Source organism: Podarcis melisellensis, assembly GCF_964234715.1.
Source record: "Podarcis melisellensis genome assembly, chromosome: 10".
Taxonomy (NCBI): Eukaryota; Metazoa; Chordata; class Lepidosauria; order Squamata; family Lacertidae; genus Podarcis; species Podarcis melisellensis.
Window position 1 is genome coordinate 56,398,082 of NC_138542.1, and position 20,489 is coordinate 56,418,570.

The 20,489-nt window shown below is 39.4% G+C and overlaps 1 protein-coding gene across 5 annotated transcripts in view; it reads right to left on the minus strand.

Moving 5' to 3' along the window:
- Window positions 1-31: 31 nt before the first annotated feature.
- Window positions 32-20,489, minus strand: part of FGD4 (FYVE, RhoGEF and PH domain containing 4) — a 73,598-nt gene continuing 53,140 nt past the window's right edge. For 4 of the 5 annotated variants that reach the window (XM_081926916.1, XM_081926918.1, XM_081926917.1 and 1 more), the window contains 9 exons: window positions 20,019-20,077; window positions 18,579-18,725; window positions 15,479-15,651; window positions 12,983-13,013; window positions 12,610-12,705; window positions 11,711-11,836; window positions 10,252-10,392; window positions 8,993-9,133; window positions 32-8,397 (listed from right to left, as the gene is read on the minus strand). In XM_081926916.1, coding sequence (XP_081783042.1) covers window positions 8,134-8,397; window positions 8,993-9,133; window positions 10,252-10,392; window positions 11,711-11,836; window positions 12,610-12,705; window positions 12,983-13,013; window positions 15,479-15,651; window positions 18,579-18,725; window positions 20,019-20,077 — 1,178 coding nt within the window. In that variant the 3' untranslated portion in view covers window positions 32-8,133. The remainder of the gene's footprint in view (window positions 8,398-8,992; window positions 9,134-10,251; window positions 10,393-11,710; window positions 11,837-12,609; window positions 12,706-12,982; window positions 13,014-15,478; window positions 15,652-18,578; window positions 18,726-20,018; window positions 20,078-20,489) is intronic. The other variant, XM_081926915.1, reaches the window with a different exon arrangement.

The following is a 20,489-nucleotide window of genomic DNA, read 5'->3' on the forward strand; positions in this document are numbered from 1 at the left end:
CTACACAGAGAAATGCACAAGAGCACTGAAATCACAGAGAATAATTACCGATTTAATGATGCTTTTAATTTACAGGATACAAATTTTTAAAGTTTTCAACAAGAATTAAAGTGCGCAATTTTACAGTATTCCAGCTCCGACCATTATGGACCAAATATACATATGTTACAGAAATATATACACATATCTGCAAGTATTTTACATTCATGTACATTTTAACGATAACCACTCTCACAATCTTAAATGTTGCTTTTTCTTTTTGCATTTTATTTATGGTAGAGCAAAAAAACAAAGATGTATACCCTTTGAGATTTTACAATTTTTACAGCTTGTTCATCTGATACTATCAACTAAGACTTACCCCTGCTTCCACACAAGAATCATTTGTGACATATTCCATATATTTCAGCTGCGTGACACTCTGGAGACTGTTGTGCAGTTGGTTGTTTTGTTTTGTTTTTTGCCGATTTCCCCCATGCCCTGCCTACTTGTAACATTTTCCACCTTCTAAACTTCTTGAGACCAAGAGCAGGTGAGCTTCTATGCATTTTTATGTGGAACACTGGCTGGTATGTTGCATTTGTCGCAGAAAGGGAAATAGTTTCCCCTTCTTCCTAGAAAAAGGATTTAGATCTCTCATGAGATCTATTCCTTTTCTTTAATTTTTAAATTTAAAATATATTTATGCATTTGCAAGGAGTAACTCCAGAGTGAGTAATACTGGAATTACATGTCCGGGGGTGGGGAGTTTTTTATATATAAAACAGAACTCTTCTACTTCAGCAGAAAAATCTTGGGGGAAATCAAATCTACATTCACTTTGAGAAAACTGGAAATAACAAAGTAGCCCCCAAACTGGAACATTATTTAATTTTTTCTCTTTAATGCATTTACACAATGGGTACCTCCCAATTAGATTTTAAATTGTTTACAGTGTACTTTGAGTGTAATATATTGTGGAAACCAAGCCATCCCATAAATAAGATGTGCAAATTATAAAATTGGTTACCTTTTGTTAAACTGGATGAAGAAAGCTTTGAGTAGGGACTGAACTGTCATCAAGAGTTATTTTGCATGGATGAGAACATTCTAGTTTGCCCAGCAAAATTCTATCAAGAAAGAAACACATTTCTTCTTAAAAGATGGTGCTTAAATCCAGGGAAGAGGAGATAACTAACCTATGGGGGGATATAATTTACATGACTTGTGCTTAAACTGATCATCTCCTTTCCCATTTAATTTTGCTATGGTTGCTTACATCAGTGCTTCTCAAACTTTCTCATGATGTGCCAGGAGTTGGTACCATATTGGGTACCTGAAGCATCCCACCCATCCTGGGCTGTGGTGGAGTCACCACAGTCCAGCAGCCGATGGCTCATGAACTGGACCGTCACTGAGTAGCACTGGCTTACATGAATGAAAGCAAGACAATCGTCACCATGGATTTTGTTTGTGCTCCTCAGTGACATAAACTGTAGACACCATCTAGAACCTTAATCCTATTATCCATCACATTAGCATTGTGGCAGAGGATGGTTACATCATTTTTCAGCAATGCAAAGATTACACCAATAAGGGACTTTTCATTTCAGGTGTGAAAGAATATGTGAAGTGCTAAAGCATGAACTCTTGAGGATGTTTGCTCCAAGGAGCGCTGATTGATCCTGGCTCACTGACCTGCTTTTGAACACTGTACAAACAAGTGGCAAAAATGTACACTGCTGCTTTTCATGTACAGAAGCGAGTGCATGCTAAATATCTGTACAAACTTATACTGCCCACAGCATGCCCCAAAATTAATGCAAGTCTTTCTAAATGACAGGATCCACTGTCCTGTGGGTACATGCGGTTCCTACTGTAAACCCTGGCTGAGGCAATGGGCAATGATTTATTTGAAAATCGTAATAGCCCCACATGCAAAAAGAGCTGCTTTCTACCTTATGTTTGCATTGCGGCAAGAAAGCTCATGTGTGTGCAAGTTTCCCCTCTCAGTTTAACCAACAGGGCAGCTCCATGTACACACCCCTTTGCACATGTTTTTCTTCTTCTTAATGACATTTTTTGATGCAAGAAAATATTTTTGGGAAGAGGGTGGCGTCATAGGCACCAGCCAGTCAGCACTGTGCACATCTGGCATTTGCTGAAACCAGCAGAAAATTTCCCCTCAGCTCAACATGCTCTGAGAAGGAAGCAATGATTGTGCTTTTGCACTGCTAACTCCTCTTTTCATGAACAATGTTTACATAGCCCTAGATTTACGAGTGCACTAATGATCTATAATCATTTGGAAAATACAATGGAGAAAAGTGTTCCTTTTTATGCCTTCAGGAAAAAAGCAGTTCACGGTTGTGAACCAATACACCAGTTACTTGCCCTGGGACACTCTTAGCACGATGAGCCTTGAGTTAGTCCGGAAAAATGAAGGATTGCAAGAAAAGGGAAAAAGCCACTCCACAACAACTGATTTGCACCTGCACATACAAAATGCCACTGAAGATGGATAAATGCTTTAGAGTTAAAGACTAAGAAATCAATAGAGCTAAAGGTATCAAGATGGCACAGCGCTACAGACTTCTTTCATTATTCAAGTATATTTACATCCAGCAACAATAAAAACAATAGTACACTTAGTCAAAGTACAACTGATAATTACATTTGGTATACCCATGCTTTATCAAACTACTTTAGTTTTTCCTATCACTGAAGCCATTTCCAGTGACCCAACCAAATTTCACTGTCCCACTGAAAGCAGAGAGACTTACGTTTACTAACTTTGGCAAGATTATGGCCAATATTCCACATACCCCAAATATGTCAAATTACAGCCAGCTGTAGATTCAAATCTAGCAAAGAAAAAAGAAAAGGGGGGGGGGGGTTTAAACCAATAAATTCGCAAGTCCCAAATTCATTCTCAACTGAGCAATTACAAAATTACTGTATTTAAAAATCAACTTGTATCGGAATGCAAGAACATTTAAATAAGGCAGCAAAGACACTAGCACATAGTATTTCTACACTGAAAGTTTACCTTGCTTATATTGGCAAAGTTGAAGGAGGAAAAATGCAGAAAATGTTCAGTTAAAAAAACAACATTTGACACACAAGCATTATTTTGGGGTGGCTTATTGTCGGCAATGTGGATATTCCAAGTGGTCAGTCCTTTTTGTACACTACAGTTCATGGAATTTATTCTCTGATGCAGCAGTGGGTGGGTGGGTTTCTCATCACTACCAACCCCATGAGGATCATCCACCAAACACCAAGGTAACATTATGGTTTGAACTGGCAGGCATTTTTAAGCCAAGTGATTTGCTGGCAACCTAAGTGCTGCTCAAGTGGTCAAGCAAGACAATCATATGAAACACCATCAATGGATCGGTGCAGAAGGAGCACCAGGTCCTTGCTAACCACACTTAGCGAACGGGGATCCAGCTTCACCAATGCATGCTTGGTCTCTTTCACTTCTACCTGCAGCAAGTTTTCCTTCTTCGGCATAGTTGAGCAGCTCATTGTCATTAACTGCAGACCGTTATGGTTTCCCTTCATCTAGCATCAGAAGTAATTGGTAAAAGTACAAGGACATGCAGATTGGGTTACAAAAGTGTCCCTGTCTCTCTACTGAAGCAGTTACTTAAATTGGGTTGCAAAGTGTGTACATAAACATAAACACAAAAACACACACTCCTTCGTTATTGCATCTTGCTGCATGCTAACTCCATACAGAACTAGTCAAACCGACAGTAAAATAAAAAAGGAGATGGGGTAACAGTTAAAAGGCCAATACAACATGAAAATTAAGACGATTGAACACAAATTACAGTATTTTCCAATGACACACAGAAGTTCTGCTTAGAATGAGATACAGCTTGAAAATGTTAACTAAGAAACCAGAACTTTTGTTACCCACATGTGGGATGGCCTTGGGAGAAAACAAATTAAAAGGGCCACTTCTTTGTCCTAGAAATAAAAATGTACCTTAAAAGGTTTTGGAGCCAGAATAGGGTAAGGAAATCAGACTATATATCTTATTTACCTCATCTTTATTACAAAGTAGTCATTAGCTGTGCTTTACGCAGGAGTCTTAAGGACCCCAGCGCTTGAACATCGAAGTAAATCTCATTTCTTTCCATGGAACTTTGCTTCTATGCAAATGTGCTTAGGATATTTAATAGGAAGTGCTCTCTAAGTGCTAGATAGGGGCTATTAATTATTATTATTATTATTATCATTATTGATGCTTTCCCTCCCTGCAAGGTTTGCACTACACACCTGCAAACTGGGAGGGGAAAGATGAAGGAAATCTGACATTACCTGTGTGCTTGTTTTCCATCCTCCAGCCCCCTCATCTCAAACATTATAGGGATAATTACAGCCCATTTTCATTCCTTTCCAACCCATATAGCATACCATGTGATCAACTATAAATGGTTACTAGCCCTGATACAAAAAGTGTGCTTTCAAACAAGGTTCCCAGAACCAAAACCACCATATTCCTATTCACCAGGGAAGGAACATAAGGCCTCTTTCTGAAAATCAACTGCCCATAATTTCATTGTAGTAGAAGTGTAATAGTTGGTTTTCCATTTTTTTAAAAAACCCCAACGTTTAGGATAACTGCATGTACACAAAAAGGTTCACAGTCAATGATTAACTCTGTGCTGAGAGCCACATCAGAAATATACAATGAGTTAGAAGATTTTGTACCCAACATGCTTATTTTAGGCCTGCTTTGCATATTACACCTTTCCTACCATTAAATATTTCAAATGGGTTTGGGGAATAAAGATACAGCCTGATTGTAGAGTGTCACACATGATAAACAAAAATGCACATTTTGTTGTGCATGCACATGTGCAATTGCCACATAGGGCAACTTATGCCTTGATGCGTTCTTTTTCCTTGTTGGCACAACGTGACTGTGAGTAATTAACACAATTTTATGGTAAGAAGCAATGGACATTCTGTATACCAGATGACATCTGGCAGCACTTACTATGTGGTAGTTACAACAACAACAACCCTGCCCTCAAGGATGAAAAGTAAATAGCCTGTTCAAAGTCTAAAATGAAGAGGAAAGATCTGAATTTATGAAAAGGGAAGACTCCACTCAAAACTATCCCTGAAATTAAATCCAACCTAAACAAAGGTGGATGCTGCATTACTCAAGAGATTCTGCATCAGGGTGAATGAAAAGAGAGATCTCCCCAATCAGTTGGCAAAGGAATCTGGCACATCTCTGTGGATAGGAAGCATTTCCCAGCAGGAGCAATATGGAAAGTTCCAATGAAGACAAGGCAAAGTACTGGAAAATAATTCATTTTCTTTCTTTTGCATTAAGCATTTTTTTTTACTATTTTTAAAAGACAGCAACATCAGCTAAAAAAAACCCCAAGAGTTGCAAAAGGAACCTCAGGCCTACGGTAGAGGAATAAGATTGAATCAAGGCTCATCCCTAATCTAGTAAGATCACTATTGCTCTAATAAAGAGCCCAGTGCTTCCTCTGGATTCCCAATTTTACTTTTCTCTCTAGGTTCTTTCCATCATAGGCATGTTTACTTTTGTACTACATGCAGAAATGCAGACAGAAATCGTCTGCATAGAAACATTAGGAAGAAGACAGAATGCACAACCAGTGCAGGTCTATTCATTCACCAGAATATTACTGAATGAGTCTAGAACAGGGTCTGGTTTGTTGGCTCAGACTGGCAGTACAGCAAACTGACTGTCACCTTGAGCATTCTGTTAGCTCCTTTATCTACTTATTGGTGAAGCAAGCCCATCTGGAAGGCATTGGGTGGGCACTAATATTCCAATTCCACTGGTATTTTGGAAAAAGTGCTTTGCATATTTAATACTTAGCAAAAGTGAGCAAAGCATGAAAGAAGTATTTAAAATGGGATATATAAAACATCTCTTCAGACCTTCGTATTTTTAACATGAAGGCTTGAAAACAGTTTCCCTGCAATCAGAAGCCTGTCTTGTTGGGGTCACCTATCATACAGAGATTTCAAAGCAGTTTCAACAGAATGTACTTAGCATTCTCCTCAGACCTTTCTGCTAAATGCATGAATGCCTGAAGAGCCATTGCAGCCAAGGACTAGTGGGTGCAGGTCCTGCATGCATTCTCCTGCCTCTTGCCCATGGGTAAGCCTTTGTGTTCAGGTAAATGTCTGACTATGCCTTTAGTCGCTTCAAATTGTGGCTATTTAGCTGAGAAATATTAAAAACTGGTGTCTTCCCCCTAGCTAGGTAGATTGGAACTTAAGTAACTGAACACAGACCAATCCGGAGGTGCAAGATAAAATTAGCAAGTTACAACAAAACTGTTACTGTCATTATTGGCTCAATACTGCAAAACGTAATGAAGATATAATTCCCTAAGAATCCTTTTATGCACTAAGTAAGGTCCAGGTATTCAGGTTTGTTTGTTTTTAAAAAATCCATACCCCCTACAAAATCAGATTTCATGTCTGTTATGTTATACAATACATTGTGTAATATTCCATGCAAACAGTGGGTGCAATCACATATTGCAATGGCAGATCTGCCACCCACTGTATAAGTGGGTATGAGTCATATAATACAGTTAATACAGTAGTAATAACTGTTGCAACATGTGCATGGTTAGTGAGAGTTATAACAGCTAAATTCAAATATGCCAAATCATAGTTTGTGTCAACTGTAATTTAGAATCCAAAGCACAATTTGAGTTTCCAAATCTACAGGAAACCATGGTTTAGAGAAACTTGCAGGCTTTCATATTTTCTGCTCAGCACTGCCGTCTCAATGTGGTTGCCTCTGACTTAGCTATGATTTGTCAACTACAGTTTGCACGAAGCATGTACAGTAAACCATGGGTTAGGGAAACTTTCATATTGTCTGCTCAGCACTACTGTCTCAATGCAGTTGTCTCTGACTTTTAACTATGATTTGTCAACTACAGTTTGCACAAGGCATGGCTTAATGGTGTTTTTTGCTGTCTCAAATCATGGCTTGTCAATTCAGACATCCTCCTAAGCTATGTATATTTAATATTTCTTAATCACGATTTGATGTGATGTCTAGATTGATTGATGATAATATTAAGGTCCGGGTGTTAGTGACCAACTATAAAGGCATAATACATGACCACAAGTGATCATTTAAGACCAGGCTGTTATTTACTGAAGCACTTGCTGTAATTTTAAAAAGGTAGCACCACCTTCTAAAGGTTAACAGGCACAGGACTGAGTAGAGGAATTATTATGTTTTTCAAAACACAGCCAGGACTTGCACATCCATTACATGCCATTTGACTTACTACTGCTTTTTAAGCTCTACGTTTATGTATAAAAATATCAATGCCATCAGATATAAACAAGTAACTAGTTGTTTTTAATTTAGAATCCTCTGCTTAAATTTTCAAGAGGATGCATGCTTTATAAATCATAGGCAAACAGCATGAACCTAGTATCATGAGGTCAAATCAAAATTAAGTATATTACATTTTTCTCTCTAATAGCATACCCTGCAAATCTTATATATTGTACTTGTTTAATAATTTTTAAAATGGAAAAAAGAATGAGGGTTTTAAATAGACAATTTAGAAATTTTAGATACTCTGGGTATTGTTCTTTTCTCAAACACAAATTGATAGAATATATGTACAAGTCAGTGTAAATAGTGCTAGAATTTAGATACAATAAACCAAACTGTCTTTACATTCCACTACATATCTAATTTGGCAAAAGTGGAGGTATATCTTAAGACACAGCTACGAGTCCTAGAATGCAGCCAAGATATACCAGTACTGACATCAATATGAAACAAGCCATTTCTTTCTCAATAGCATTCATTTCATATGATGCTGGTTTCTTGAGAAGAGTGGTATAGTTATATTGGTCAATCTTTGATAGACATTCATTTAATAAAAAGGAAATGTGGAAGGGTACATTAATTTTATTGACACAACATAAATATAAGAGAAAGTTCCCTAAAAAAAAGATGAACATTGTTTTTCTTTTCCAACATAAAGTGCTAAGAAATGTGGTTGAGCCAGGAAGGCTGGTTTCTTTCTTGCTGATTTCAGAATTAGTGTCAACCAAAGTTTTGAGTGGAGAGAGAGAAAAATACATTACAGACCATCTGCTATGTCAAGTTTCAGCTTCCAGTTTTGCAGAGCTTTCATGCTGGTCCTCTAAACTCATCCGCAAATCATTGGGGCAGTCCGGTGTTTCGCCTTTGACGGCCAAATGGATGACCTTCAACCACTTCTGTTTTAGTTCCTCATTGTCCGCAGCAAAGCTGTGCACTGACTTGGACTGAGTCAATTTGAAACTGTGTGGGAGGTCAGCGCTTCTTGGAGTGTCATCTACTGTGTAGCCCAGCAAAGGGATGGTAGCTAGCGCTTTTACATCCTAAACAAACAAAAATAATAACCTTTTAAAAAGCTCTAGGTTTGGTAAGGAGGAGAGTAATCGACAAACCGATTACATAACATCCCCCCCCAACTTAACCCAAGACGTTCTTAAGGAAATCAGAGTGCAAGACTTCAGCCCCCCTCACACAAACCTCTCACACCAGCAGGGGCAGACAGGTGTTAGGAGGAAAGGAAAAGCTCTATTGTGGTGGCCTTTAGCAAGACAGAAATATGGAGATGGCATATGCACCAGCTGGAGAATAAAGGTGCAGAAGTGGAGAAATTCTCAACCTACAAGTTGCCTCCTTATCCTCTTATTATACCTCTTATTATATATTATTATACCCCTCCACCCCACAATTAATCACAGGATGAGCACCGGGGAAGCAGAATGATGCCATGGTCACCACAACAATTTATTTCTGTGAAAAACACTTTATTTCTCTGCTGAAGGGAACAGATTAAAAAATTCAGAGGAAGTGGGACAGAGTGCATAGTCGATAATTGCAAAGCTGTTACTGGGAGAAACTGTACCCCACATTTCATCCACCCTATCAGAGGATTTTTTTATCCAACACATTTTCCCTACGTACCTGTGGAGCACCATACATATATAATACAAGGGCTTCCTGCTTAGGAATCACACACCAAGCCTTCTGCCAAGTCTTAGATTTTTCCAAGTATTGGAGAAAACTACATATCACACTGTTCCCGGATACTTCTGCTGATTCAATCTATAAGCGTGGAAAAGAAATATATTCTTTCAGAGAATTCCAATAGCTTAGTCTAGCTACAGCACAGTTCCTCAGATTATTATAGTTAGAACATAAGATGTTATCCATTTTCTGAGAGTTAAAGTACAGCAAATGTCAGTTGAGTTAAATAGTTAGAAGGAGCCAGACAAGATAAATCACAATCCCTGATACTGAATTCACTATTTTGCTCTTTGTCAAAATAACATGGCATGGAAGCAACGAAGTGTTAGGACACAGAACTGATGCTGGGAGAATGGAGTGCTCTTATGTTTCTATAAGTTCCTGATAAAGATGGGGATTAGCTATTCTGACACTGGGTGCCTCATAAAGAACAAAACGGTGAGTTTAAATAACAGTTGAATGAGGGAAAAGAATAGTACTGGAAGCTTCTGCTGAAACAGAAGTTTCAAGATCATCTGCCAACCTTGGTTGGTTTTTAGTCAATAGTCCCCCACTCTCTGCAAATCTCACTCGAGTACAGACACACTTCCTTCTTCTCCTTCTGCCCAAACTTCACCAGCTGTAAATGTCTGTAAGAATCCAGCAACCCTCTAAAATGTGTCATATTCAAAAGGGTGGCGGGAAGTGTGGTCAAGGGATCATGACTTGAGCCAAATCCATCCACCTAAGTCTGTTTTCAAACAAAATGGTCCCCATATGCAGGCTATTTTTAAAATGTATGTATGGGTATACATACAGTGAGAGACAGATAGACAGACACAAAATTTGATTGGTGGTTTTCTGGATGCCGCAATAAACTATTGACATAAAAGGCTTTGCAGAAGCAAAGAGATCCACTACATGACAGAGGCAAAAGCATGTGACTTGGCCTTTTTTTTCATGAATGGCTTGCCACACACAGCAGTTGCCATCCTGATGCAGCTCTAAGCAGCCACATCAAGGTGGCTGTTCTGTGAAGCGATGGCTTTTGACTGTATCTAAACAAACACAGGATATGAATCCTAGTCTCAGGTCCAATCCAAAAGCTCTGTATATTAGTACCATGTAAACCATCCAAGAAAAATGCATCATCTTCCAATGAAAGGTAAGCCAAAGAGCATATTACACACAACACAATAACTCTTTAAATGTCATACCTCCAAGATTCCTTTCTTCTTCTTTTCTTCACTATCTGTGCATCCTGTTATAATGTGGTAGCAGTCCTTACAAACCTTGTTCAGCTTACCACCATCATACTCAAGATGAGCTTTGTAATCAGAACATTTCCAGCAAACCACCTTAAGAAGGGTAAGAGGAGGAAGGGAATGAATTATTCTGGAATATGATTTTCCCTCTTCCCCATTCATTCTATATGGTGAGATTTTGCCTCCTGACAGTTCCAAAAATAAAAGTCATCCATACTTGTTCCAAGGAAGGAACCTCCCTAAATTAGCTCTGCCACCCAAACCAATGCAATCCAAGACCCACAAACAATTAATTCAGGCTTAGGTTGTGAGATTACAATGCTTTTGTGATTCCCTCCTCTTCCCCAATAGAATTAAACCTGAGATCCTCATATATATATTTTTTGGTTGCATTTATATACCACCTTTCCCTTCTAAGGAATACATGGTTCCCCTCCCTCATTTCATCCTCACAAGAACCCTATGAAGTAGGTGAGGCCAAGAGATGGTGGCTGGCCCAAATGACCCAACCTAGCTAAGGGCTCATTCAGACGTCTGCTTGTCCCGCCACTTTCCCCCAGGGAAATCTGATATTTACTGCTGAATCGGAGCAAACATCCATCAGGTTTACTGTAGATTGACGTCTGCTCTGATTCAGCACTAAACAGAAAACAGGGGCAAATAGGAAACCACACAGACCCGAGCTTCCTAGGCACAGGACGAGCGGAAGTGTGGCCAAGCCGGGTTGTATCCACTACAGACATCCCATTGACACAAGGGCTTCTGCTTGAGCAACAAAACTTCAATAATCTCTCCTCCCCAAATGCCCCACCACCAAACCTCCTCCATAGGATGGAGGCAAAACCCATAACAAACTGAGGGAGCAAGGAGCAGTTCCACTGCACAAGTGGAAGCCCTTGCACAAATGGGACGACTTCGCTGGATATAGCTGAAAGGAAATAAAATTCTCTCAACTAGTAATGGAACCCTAGTCACCCTGACAAAGCTTCAAATTTAAGGTTAGTTGAATTAGTTGAATTAGGTTAGTTGAGTCAGATTATCAGTTGAAAAAACAGGTTAGTTGAATTAGATTATCAGTTGAAAAATCAGATATTAGTGACAGCTTAGAGAATAAAAACAAAGCAAAAACTGTCTTCATCTTAGCTGCATCATCATCAAGGCAGGAAAACAAGACTTAAAAATCACCAACTGCTGAAAGAACAATTTAATGGGAAATTTCCTGAGCTGTCCGCAAAGGGAATCAGTTTGGCTCATACAGTGAAGCCGCCGCCCACATTTTGACCACTGCTCAATGGCTCGCTCAATGGCAACAAAGCAGCATTTAGAAGCCACCAGCAGATGGCGGATCTGAGCAGGTTTTGGGCTGATCCAGCATCTGTTAACCAACTAGTAGACATGGCTTTGTGCTTACATGCCCACATGCTCGACAATGATGCCTCCTCCTCGTCAGCGCATTGAAGGATTCCTTGCATTTCATGCACATGGTCACTTCATTGTCCCGAATCCATCTTGGTGCTCTCTTCCCAAGCTCAGCAGTCTGAAGGGAGGTGTGGAGAAATTATGAAGTCATTCGCACAGCAGCAAAGAAAACAAATCACTTTCTTTCACTGGGAAAGTAGCAATACAACACAAGCCGTTTGGGAATCTACATGTTTCAGGGACCTCGTTTTCTGTACTCCATAAAGTATTGACACTGTATTTTTTCTGCTGTTTGATCTGGTTTTCATAAATGCATTTTATTGATTATACTATATTACATTATATATGCAAATAACTTTGGTGATTTGTCATATAAGTGAAAAGCAGCATCTTCTGCATAAAACAAAGCGCTGTGCATCTTGATAGCACAATAAATTATGGTAAGCAGCAACAACAGCAACAACAGTAATAAACCATATTCTCGCATGAGCATCTAACAAGGGTAAAGGACATGCTCATATGGATGCAAATGTGTTTTGTAAATTAATACTAAGAAACCAAGGCTGGATACATATGATGTGTTTATAGTGTATTTGAAGCACATTTTTACACTCAAACAATTCTGGGCACTGTAGTTTGTTAAGGGTTGTTGGAAACTGTACCTCTGTAAGGGACAAACTAAAATGTCCAGAATTCTCTGTGGGAAAGAAAGTTGCTTTGAATGTGCTTTAAAGGTACAACGTGTACGCAGGCCTCAAAGTGGAAACCTAACTGGGACAAGGCTAAGTATGAGGCCTCACTTTCAAAAGCCATTCCCAGCATTTTCAGGTGCAATTTTCACATCAGCAGCTTCAGACATACCCTATCAAAACGTTATGGGTGCCCACTTACAGAAACTTCAATAGGTGTGTCCTCATATTCTTTTGCAATAGCAGTTCTGAATGTTTCATTCCTTTGCTGAAAAGCATCTATAGTATTCTGGAGAGCCTGGAATGAATAGCATGGGTCATAACTACTAAAACTTCAAATCTAACCAATTTAATGACAAAACAAAGGAGGTCACACACACGCTTGATTTACAGCTAGCATATTCGTTAATTTTAAAAAGGAATAAGCATTAAAAGTTTTAGTTTAAAGAAAGAACAAAAATAAGGCAGATTCTAAAGCAATAGCAGTTTTAGGTTGTTGCGGCAAATATAAAATCCTTTCTAACAACTAGCAAACTTATTGTATCATAAGTTTTTTTTTTAAAAATCAGATTTACCTTTATCCATTCTTCTTTATCTTGTTCAGAACTACAGGAAACAGTTGGGACATAACAGTTAAAAGAAAGTTCAGGAAACATTAATTAGCTAGAGTCAAATCAGTTTCTGTTTACTAAAGGCACCTATTACTTTAACTTGCCTACGATTTAAATCTGAACACAGAAGGCTTAAGTGAGAATACTGTACTGAAAATGCCCCATTAAAAGAAAAGTTTGGCATCCTGTATTCAAACGCTGCACAGGATTATTTCAAATGAAATTTTAATTATGAATCACGATGGCATTCTTAGCAGTAGCCTCCTCTCTCTCCCGCCATCCCACAATACATAGTGGTAAGGAAATGTCAAATGATTGCATCCAGTCGTAATGTATGTATAGAACACACAAACAGAAACTCTTTCCAACATTCACAAATCATTCAATTATAATTAGAGGTGGATTTCTCCCATCTTTCATAATTTCCTTCCCTTCACCCTCCAAAAGGTAAAGAGGAAAACATTCCCAAATAAATCATATCTGTGACTCCACACAAATATTTTACTGCCCAATTTGAAGTCTATCTAAAAATAGTTTTGTAAGCCACCCAAAGAACTGATGTCATGGGGCAGCTACATAAAATTACTTAATAAAAAAATAACATCTAAACACAAAGGTGTGCACGCTAGGTGTAAAAGATATATAGGAATAGAGAGTTCTAACAAGCAACGGAGGGTGGCTTCCCCCCCCCCAATATTAAAATTGCCATTAAAATCATCACCAGGAAAGAAGCTCAGAAGCTTATTTCCATACTCCTCTGTATCTTTGGGGAGACTGGAGTCATGCAATTCCTTCTACTTACTTAAATCTCTTGTGACACACTAGCAGTTCTTTTGGGGCATTCTAATGCGCCCTTGCACAATTTGAAAATTATTGCTCCAGTGGTTTCAAATTCCAGCATTAAGAGAGATCTTGCACTCTTATAATCATGGGTATCTCCTGTTTGATTTTAAAGCAAAGTAAGATGGATAAGGGACGTGCGTAGCGCTGTGGGTTAAACCACAGAGCCTAGGACTTGCCGATCAGAAGGTTGGCGGTTCAAATCCCCGTGACGGGGTGAGCTCCCGTTGCTTGGTCCCTGCTCCTGTCAACCTAGCAGCTCGAAAGCACGTCAAAGTGCAAGTAGCTAAATAGGTACTGCTCTGGCAGGAAGGTAAACGGCGTTTCCGTGCGCTGTTCTGGTTCGCCAGAAGCAGCTTAGTCATGCTGGCCACATGACCTGGAAGCTGTACGCCGGCTCCCTCGGCCAGTAAAGTGAGATGAGCGCCGCAACCCAAGAGTCGGCCACGACTGGACCTAATGGTCAGGGGTCCCTTTACCTTTACCTTAAGATGGATAAAGGCAGAGGGGGTGAAGCCTGCTTCCACTTTTTCTGTTCATACAGATAGGGTAATAGCAGAGCAGGTCAAAAAACGTGTTTATGAAGAACAGCTGCAACACAGTCTTTGCAGTATTTCTTCTTGTACAGTGGTACCTCTAGTTATGAACTTAATTCGTTCCAGAGGTCCGTTCTTAACCTGAAACTGTTCTTAACTAGAGGCATGCTTTCTCTAATGGGGCCTCTTGCTGCCGCTGCGCCACTGGCACACAATTTCTGTTCTCATCCTGAGGCAAAGTTCTCAACTCAAGGTAACTCTTTCAGGTTAGTGGAGTTTGTAACCTGAGGCGTTTGTAACCTGAGGCATTTGTAACTCAAGGTACCACTGTATTATATTGTTTTAAGCCTTGTAAAATGCAGCAAGTTGGGAAAATCTAAGAGGTGGAGGTTTTACTGCTTCTTTTAAGACCCACAATACTGATTTACTGTTCACCTTCTCACATTGCCTGAAAAAATAAGGCTGATCTAACCAATCACTAAATGAACAGTAAAGGAAGTATCTGCATCATGAGCATAACAGGAAGCAGTGTTCTATAATGAAGTGAACCTTACTGACCACCAACATAATTGTGCATTCTAGTGGCAATCAGAAAGCATGCACACAGGCTTTTCTGGTAAAGAAAATCCTCTGGGCAAGCTAAGCTTTGCATCAGAGCTAATGCACATTTTATGGGATGGGGAAGATTAATATTATCGCTTATTAATATACTGAATGTGGAGGGAGGGGAAGCTGGCTAGGCTAATGTGATGAACAGAATATCACATTTTCGTTCATGCACCTCTAAAAACTGGAAGATATATGCAATGGGATGGACCCTTAATGGGTCTACTCTGAGTATGGCTTGGTTCAATATTTCCGTCAGTCTACAAGAGAACATTTTCTCACAGCTGCTTTTCTATCTCCCAAAGTGAGAATATCCTAGATGCCCTTTGATATTCTCAGCACTGGAGACATCAGAGATTATCATCACCCCATAGATTGGACAGTGACCTGAGAGGGGCTGTTTTGCCTTCCCTTAGGTGCTACGAGTGATCGCCAAAGATTACCACTATAATAACCTCAAATTTTCATCTTGCTTTACCTGGCCTGCAATTCCAAAGTTCGCTCTTTCCCAGAGACTTGGAATGTGTGTGGGTATTCTTCATTGTGCGTTTCCACGATTTTCATACCATCAATGCCAACTCTTGTCCGAACTGTGAACTTAGATCCCACCAAGCTGAATTTGGGGACACAGTATAGCAATCTGTTGTTGAACTGCAAAAAGCACAAGCCACACCAACCGATGTTAGCTGCCACAAAGACAAACCTCTCTTGCATAAAAGGCTTGAAAAAGGTAGAGAAGCTTAAACAGCATAAACAACAAAAAAGGAATGTTCAGAAGTGTGGTATAGAGGAGTTCAGTCAAGTTATCAATAATAACGTCAAACATCTCACAGTGTTCACCCAACCATATTCCACACAGTAAGCACAACGTTCAATATGCTTTCGGAAAGAAATGCTAAATTTTCCAATGTACTAAATAAGAGGAACTGTTTACAAATTACATCAAACACTCATATTATAGCTGCCGCCTTCTGCTATGTCTTTTGCATTTCAAAAACTGCTTACATTTAAAATTGGGGATGTGGGGAGGAGAGATGTAGGGGTAGGAAGCTAATTTGGAGTTCAGAAAGTGTTGGGCTCTCCTCACGCTTTTCTGTTCTCAAGTCACTCCCTCCCAAAGCTGTTTCACTGGTGGGACGAAATGTCCTGAGGCTCTAAGGTACAGATTTGCTTGAAGCATGTAGTCAGCACTCAAGAATGAAGGTAAACACACATTCACACAGATGGGAAACCCCGAAGGAAGGCATGAGGAATGTGCAAAATAAATGAGGTACCCATGTGTATTTATTGCAGAAAGAAGCCTGCCACGCAATAACTTTGACCTATTAAAGGTAAAGGTAAAGGGACCCCTGACCATTAGGTCCAGTCATGGCCGACTCTGGGGTTGCGGTGCTCATCTTGCTTTATTGGCCGAGGGAGCCGGCGTACAGCTTCCGGGTCATGTGGCCAGCATGACTAAGCAGCTTCTGGCAAACCAGAGCAGCACACGGAAACGCCATTTGCCTTCCCGCCGGAGCGGTACCTATTTATCTACTTGCACTTTAACGTGCTTTCGAACTGTTAGGTTGGCAGGAGCAGGGAGCAACGGGAGCTCACCCTGTCATGGGGATTCGAACCGCCGACCTTCTGATCGGCAAGTCCTGGGCTCTGTGGTTTAACCCACAGCGCCACCCACGTTCCCTGACCTATTAAGGACAGCCAAATACACACTTGGTTGATCACTGTTCCATCAATTAATTTAAAATCTTCATTGTTTGGAACTGCGTTTTTAAGTTGTTATTAAGCTCTCAGCATCAATCAGCAGTGGGCAAAAGTGTTTGGAAGAGGTATTATACAGCTGGGTAAGTGTAGGTGGCTTCCTAAAGCAAAAGGCAGAGCAAGATGGCGTTTGCTGCTGCTGCTGCTGCTGCTGCCGCCATTATTGCTGCTGTTGCTGGCTGTCTCTGTTCTACAAAATGCCACAACTCCCTGCTATGCACAGCAATTTATCCAGTCAGCTGTGTTTATGAGCAATGTATTTGCACACATTCACGTTTCACGACATGGCAGCAATTGCCCCACCAGAGCAAGAGAACACAGTAGTAGCAGCAGCAGTTAAGGCAGGCAGCAGCTGTGTAGCAAGAAAAATAAATAAAGCAAACATGATAACATACCTTTCCAGCATGGCAAAACATTCTAGGGTTAAATTGTTGTATGCAGCACTTCGCAAAAGGCTTATTGAATTGCCAACTTAATTTTTAGAAGCCTAGCCCATCTATAGTTATAAATGCAACCTTCATATGTATTGTTGAAACCATTGGTAATGAAATCTAACTACTTCCAAGGGTTCAAAAGAAAAGCCAGTTTATTTGTACCCTACCGTTCCACATGCTTCTTAAAACCAATGCTGCAACGAATGCAGGTTGCGAGCACTAGTTTATTAAGTAGCTGGCATGTATTTTAATAGAGGGTAATATTCTGTGTCGACTTGAACTTCCCAAAACGGATGACTTTTTGACAACTACATTGACACTGGGGGGAAAGAGAGGGCTATTCCTCACATTTCAGATTTTCTTCATGTTGCATGGATTAACATATAAAACAGGCCTCAGAATTATGCTTGCTTGCTGGAATTAAAACTATTAACATATTCGGTTATTAATGATCAAACAAACCAGCAGCTCACTGAAAGGACATTTCATAGATAAATTACTTTAGTGGGTTGGTGTATGTAAGGGGCCTGGGATTCAGTTACACTGACTTGAAGCTCTCTCTTTTTATCTCTTGAGTATACTATAAAATGGCTTTCAAGGAAGGATTCATTATGGATTAGGCTGAGGGCAGATTAAGAATACATAAGGATTCTCCAGGATCACTTTGATGGTTTAATCCACATCTGTGTCATCTAAAGCTTAAATGGAGTATAAGTGAAGTTTTTTCCTCATGCAGGCTTTAAACATGCATATCCTTCATACCTGCTTGAGTGGAATTAATAAATATGCCATTAGGAGGAGGAGGGCCAGAAAAAAATATGTAAAAATGCACCTCCCAGTTTACAAGGGAGAGGGGGGGAAACTGCCCATTTATTCAGTGGAAAAGTGTTGCTAGCAGTAACAGAAGGTGCTTGAGCTTCACCAGCAAGGTAAAAAATAATAAATGTATTGTGCTTCCTCAGCCAAATTCGCTGAGGCAGCAGAAATACTCCCATCAATCCAGTCTGCAAATTGGGAGGCTCCTTTCCCCGAAATAATTCAATCCTTGTGTTTTCAGACTTAATAATGGTTTAATGCTACAATTGCACCAACACAAGCCATTGTTATGCTTACTCATAGTTTTGAAGTTTGCTAGAAGTGGTTAAGAGGGAACCTCATTAACATTAAGTCAGATGCAACACTACACAATGGTTAAGACAAATAAAGTGATAAGAGAAGGGAATTTGTACAAGATGAAGGCATGCCAGTTTGCAAGCATATTTTTTTTCAGAGAGCCAGTATTATGTCTGCACCAAACCAACAAAATAGAAGATCCGCCAAAAGATCAGATTTAGAAATGTTATGCACAGGCTAAAATTAAGTGGGGTGTGAGAAAGAAATACTCACTAAGAAAAGGTATCTTTCTTGGGCAGATGTATTACGAGCAGCAAGTTTAAGTATTTGTCCTTCTTTTATGAGTTCATTTGAAGGATTGACAATGTCTTCTTCTTCTCCTAACATTTCATAAACCTCCAACAACTTCTTTAAGTTTTCCTTTTCCATCAAAACAAAATGCGACAACCGTTAGTGCACGCCACTTGTGAATTTTTTTAATGAGAAAGGTTAAATCGTTAAGAACAAAAACATGCAACTGTTTTAGCAAGAACTGTCCTCTATGAAAATGATTGGTGGCATTGCTACAATAAAAATTAGGAAACGGCTTGCAATTATGAACATCTCTTGCAACAAAATGACTTTCCCAATAAAATATTTGTACATATATGCTTGCTAAGAGAAAAATCCCATCAATAAACATCCTCAAAAGATACTATATTCAATGAATGGAAAAGAAAGGAACTTGGGAGCAAGCGTGGTGTAGTGATAGGAGCATCCAGCTAAGATGGGCTGGGAATCTAGGTTCAAATTCACCAACTCAGCCATACAAGCTCAATGACCTTCAGTCAATCATTTTTTCTCAGTCTAACTCATGGGTAGGCAAACTAAGGCCCGGGGGCCGGATCCAGCCCAATAGCCTTCTCAATCTGGCCCGTGGATGGTCCAGGAATCAGCGTGTTTTTACATGAGTAGAATGTGTCCTTTTATTTAAAATTCATCTCTTGGTAATTTGTGGGGCATAGGAATTTGTTCATTTTTTATTTTATTTTTTCAAAATATAGTCCGGCCCCCCACCAGGTCTGAGGGACAGTGGACTGGCCCCCTGCTGAAAAAGTTAGCTGACCCCTGGTCTAACTTATCTCACAGGGATATTGTGAGGATAAAATGGGAAGGGGAGGACCATGTATGCTGCTCTGAGCTCCTTGGATGAAAGGTAGGAGATAAATGTAACAAGCTTCATGCAGTAGAACACTTGAATTGCTTGATAACAGAGCTGCAATATTTAGCCACTAATTTATTAGAACAATGCATTTTTAAAAACTAATGACTAAAACTGTGACTGCAATTAATTGGCAGTGCTTTTGAAAATATTAAAAGCTACTGTCATCTTAGAAGTATCCCGCATTGTAAATTACATCTTATGATATAATACCTGCTGTGAAACATACACATTCCTTGCTTTAAGGTGAGGAATGTACTTTCCCCAAAACTGCATTTATTCATGCAGATTTAATCAGAATCTAATACATATAATTGAATAAGGGTTTTTCCAAGCATGATACAGCCCTACCTTTCCATTTAAGTTACCTTAAAATGATTGCATGAGACTTTGGAAAAAGCTAATATAAAAGGCTTAATTGCAACCTTTCCTACTTAGACACCCACCAAATTGCCTGCTTTATCTCCTGATGTGGATTATGCAAAGGAAAAAATCTCACAGAAGTCACTCACCATTTTTCGGATGGCGCTATTAGAGTGACTTGCTGCTGTAGATATTATTTCCAAGGATTCTATAAGAGAAAAATGACACCCCCCCAAAGGTTAATTACTATTACTATGTTACATAAACTTCAAATGCTAACTTGCATGTTTCACTTTTTTATTGCCAAATTATAATGAATTACAAGATTCAAGCTGTAATCCTTTACATACTTACTGGGAGCAAGTCCCACAGAACTCAATGAGACTTACTTATGAGTAGACATGTATAGGATTGTGCCCTCAGTCCAATAAGTTTCCTTAGACTTATATGAACTTAAAGTAAATAAAGTCAAAACTTGGAGAAGTAAAAAAAAAAAAGACTTTGTGAAGTTGATATAGGTACCTTAGACACAGACACAGGTTTGGTAATATATCTTTTGTTGGAATGAAGCGTATGAAATAAGTTCTGGGTGGAACAGTGCTTTAGGACTAGAAACTACA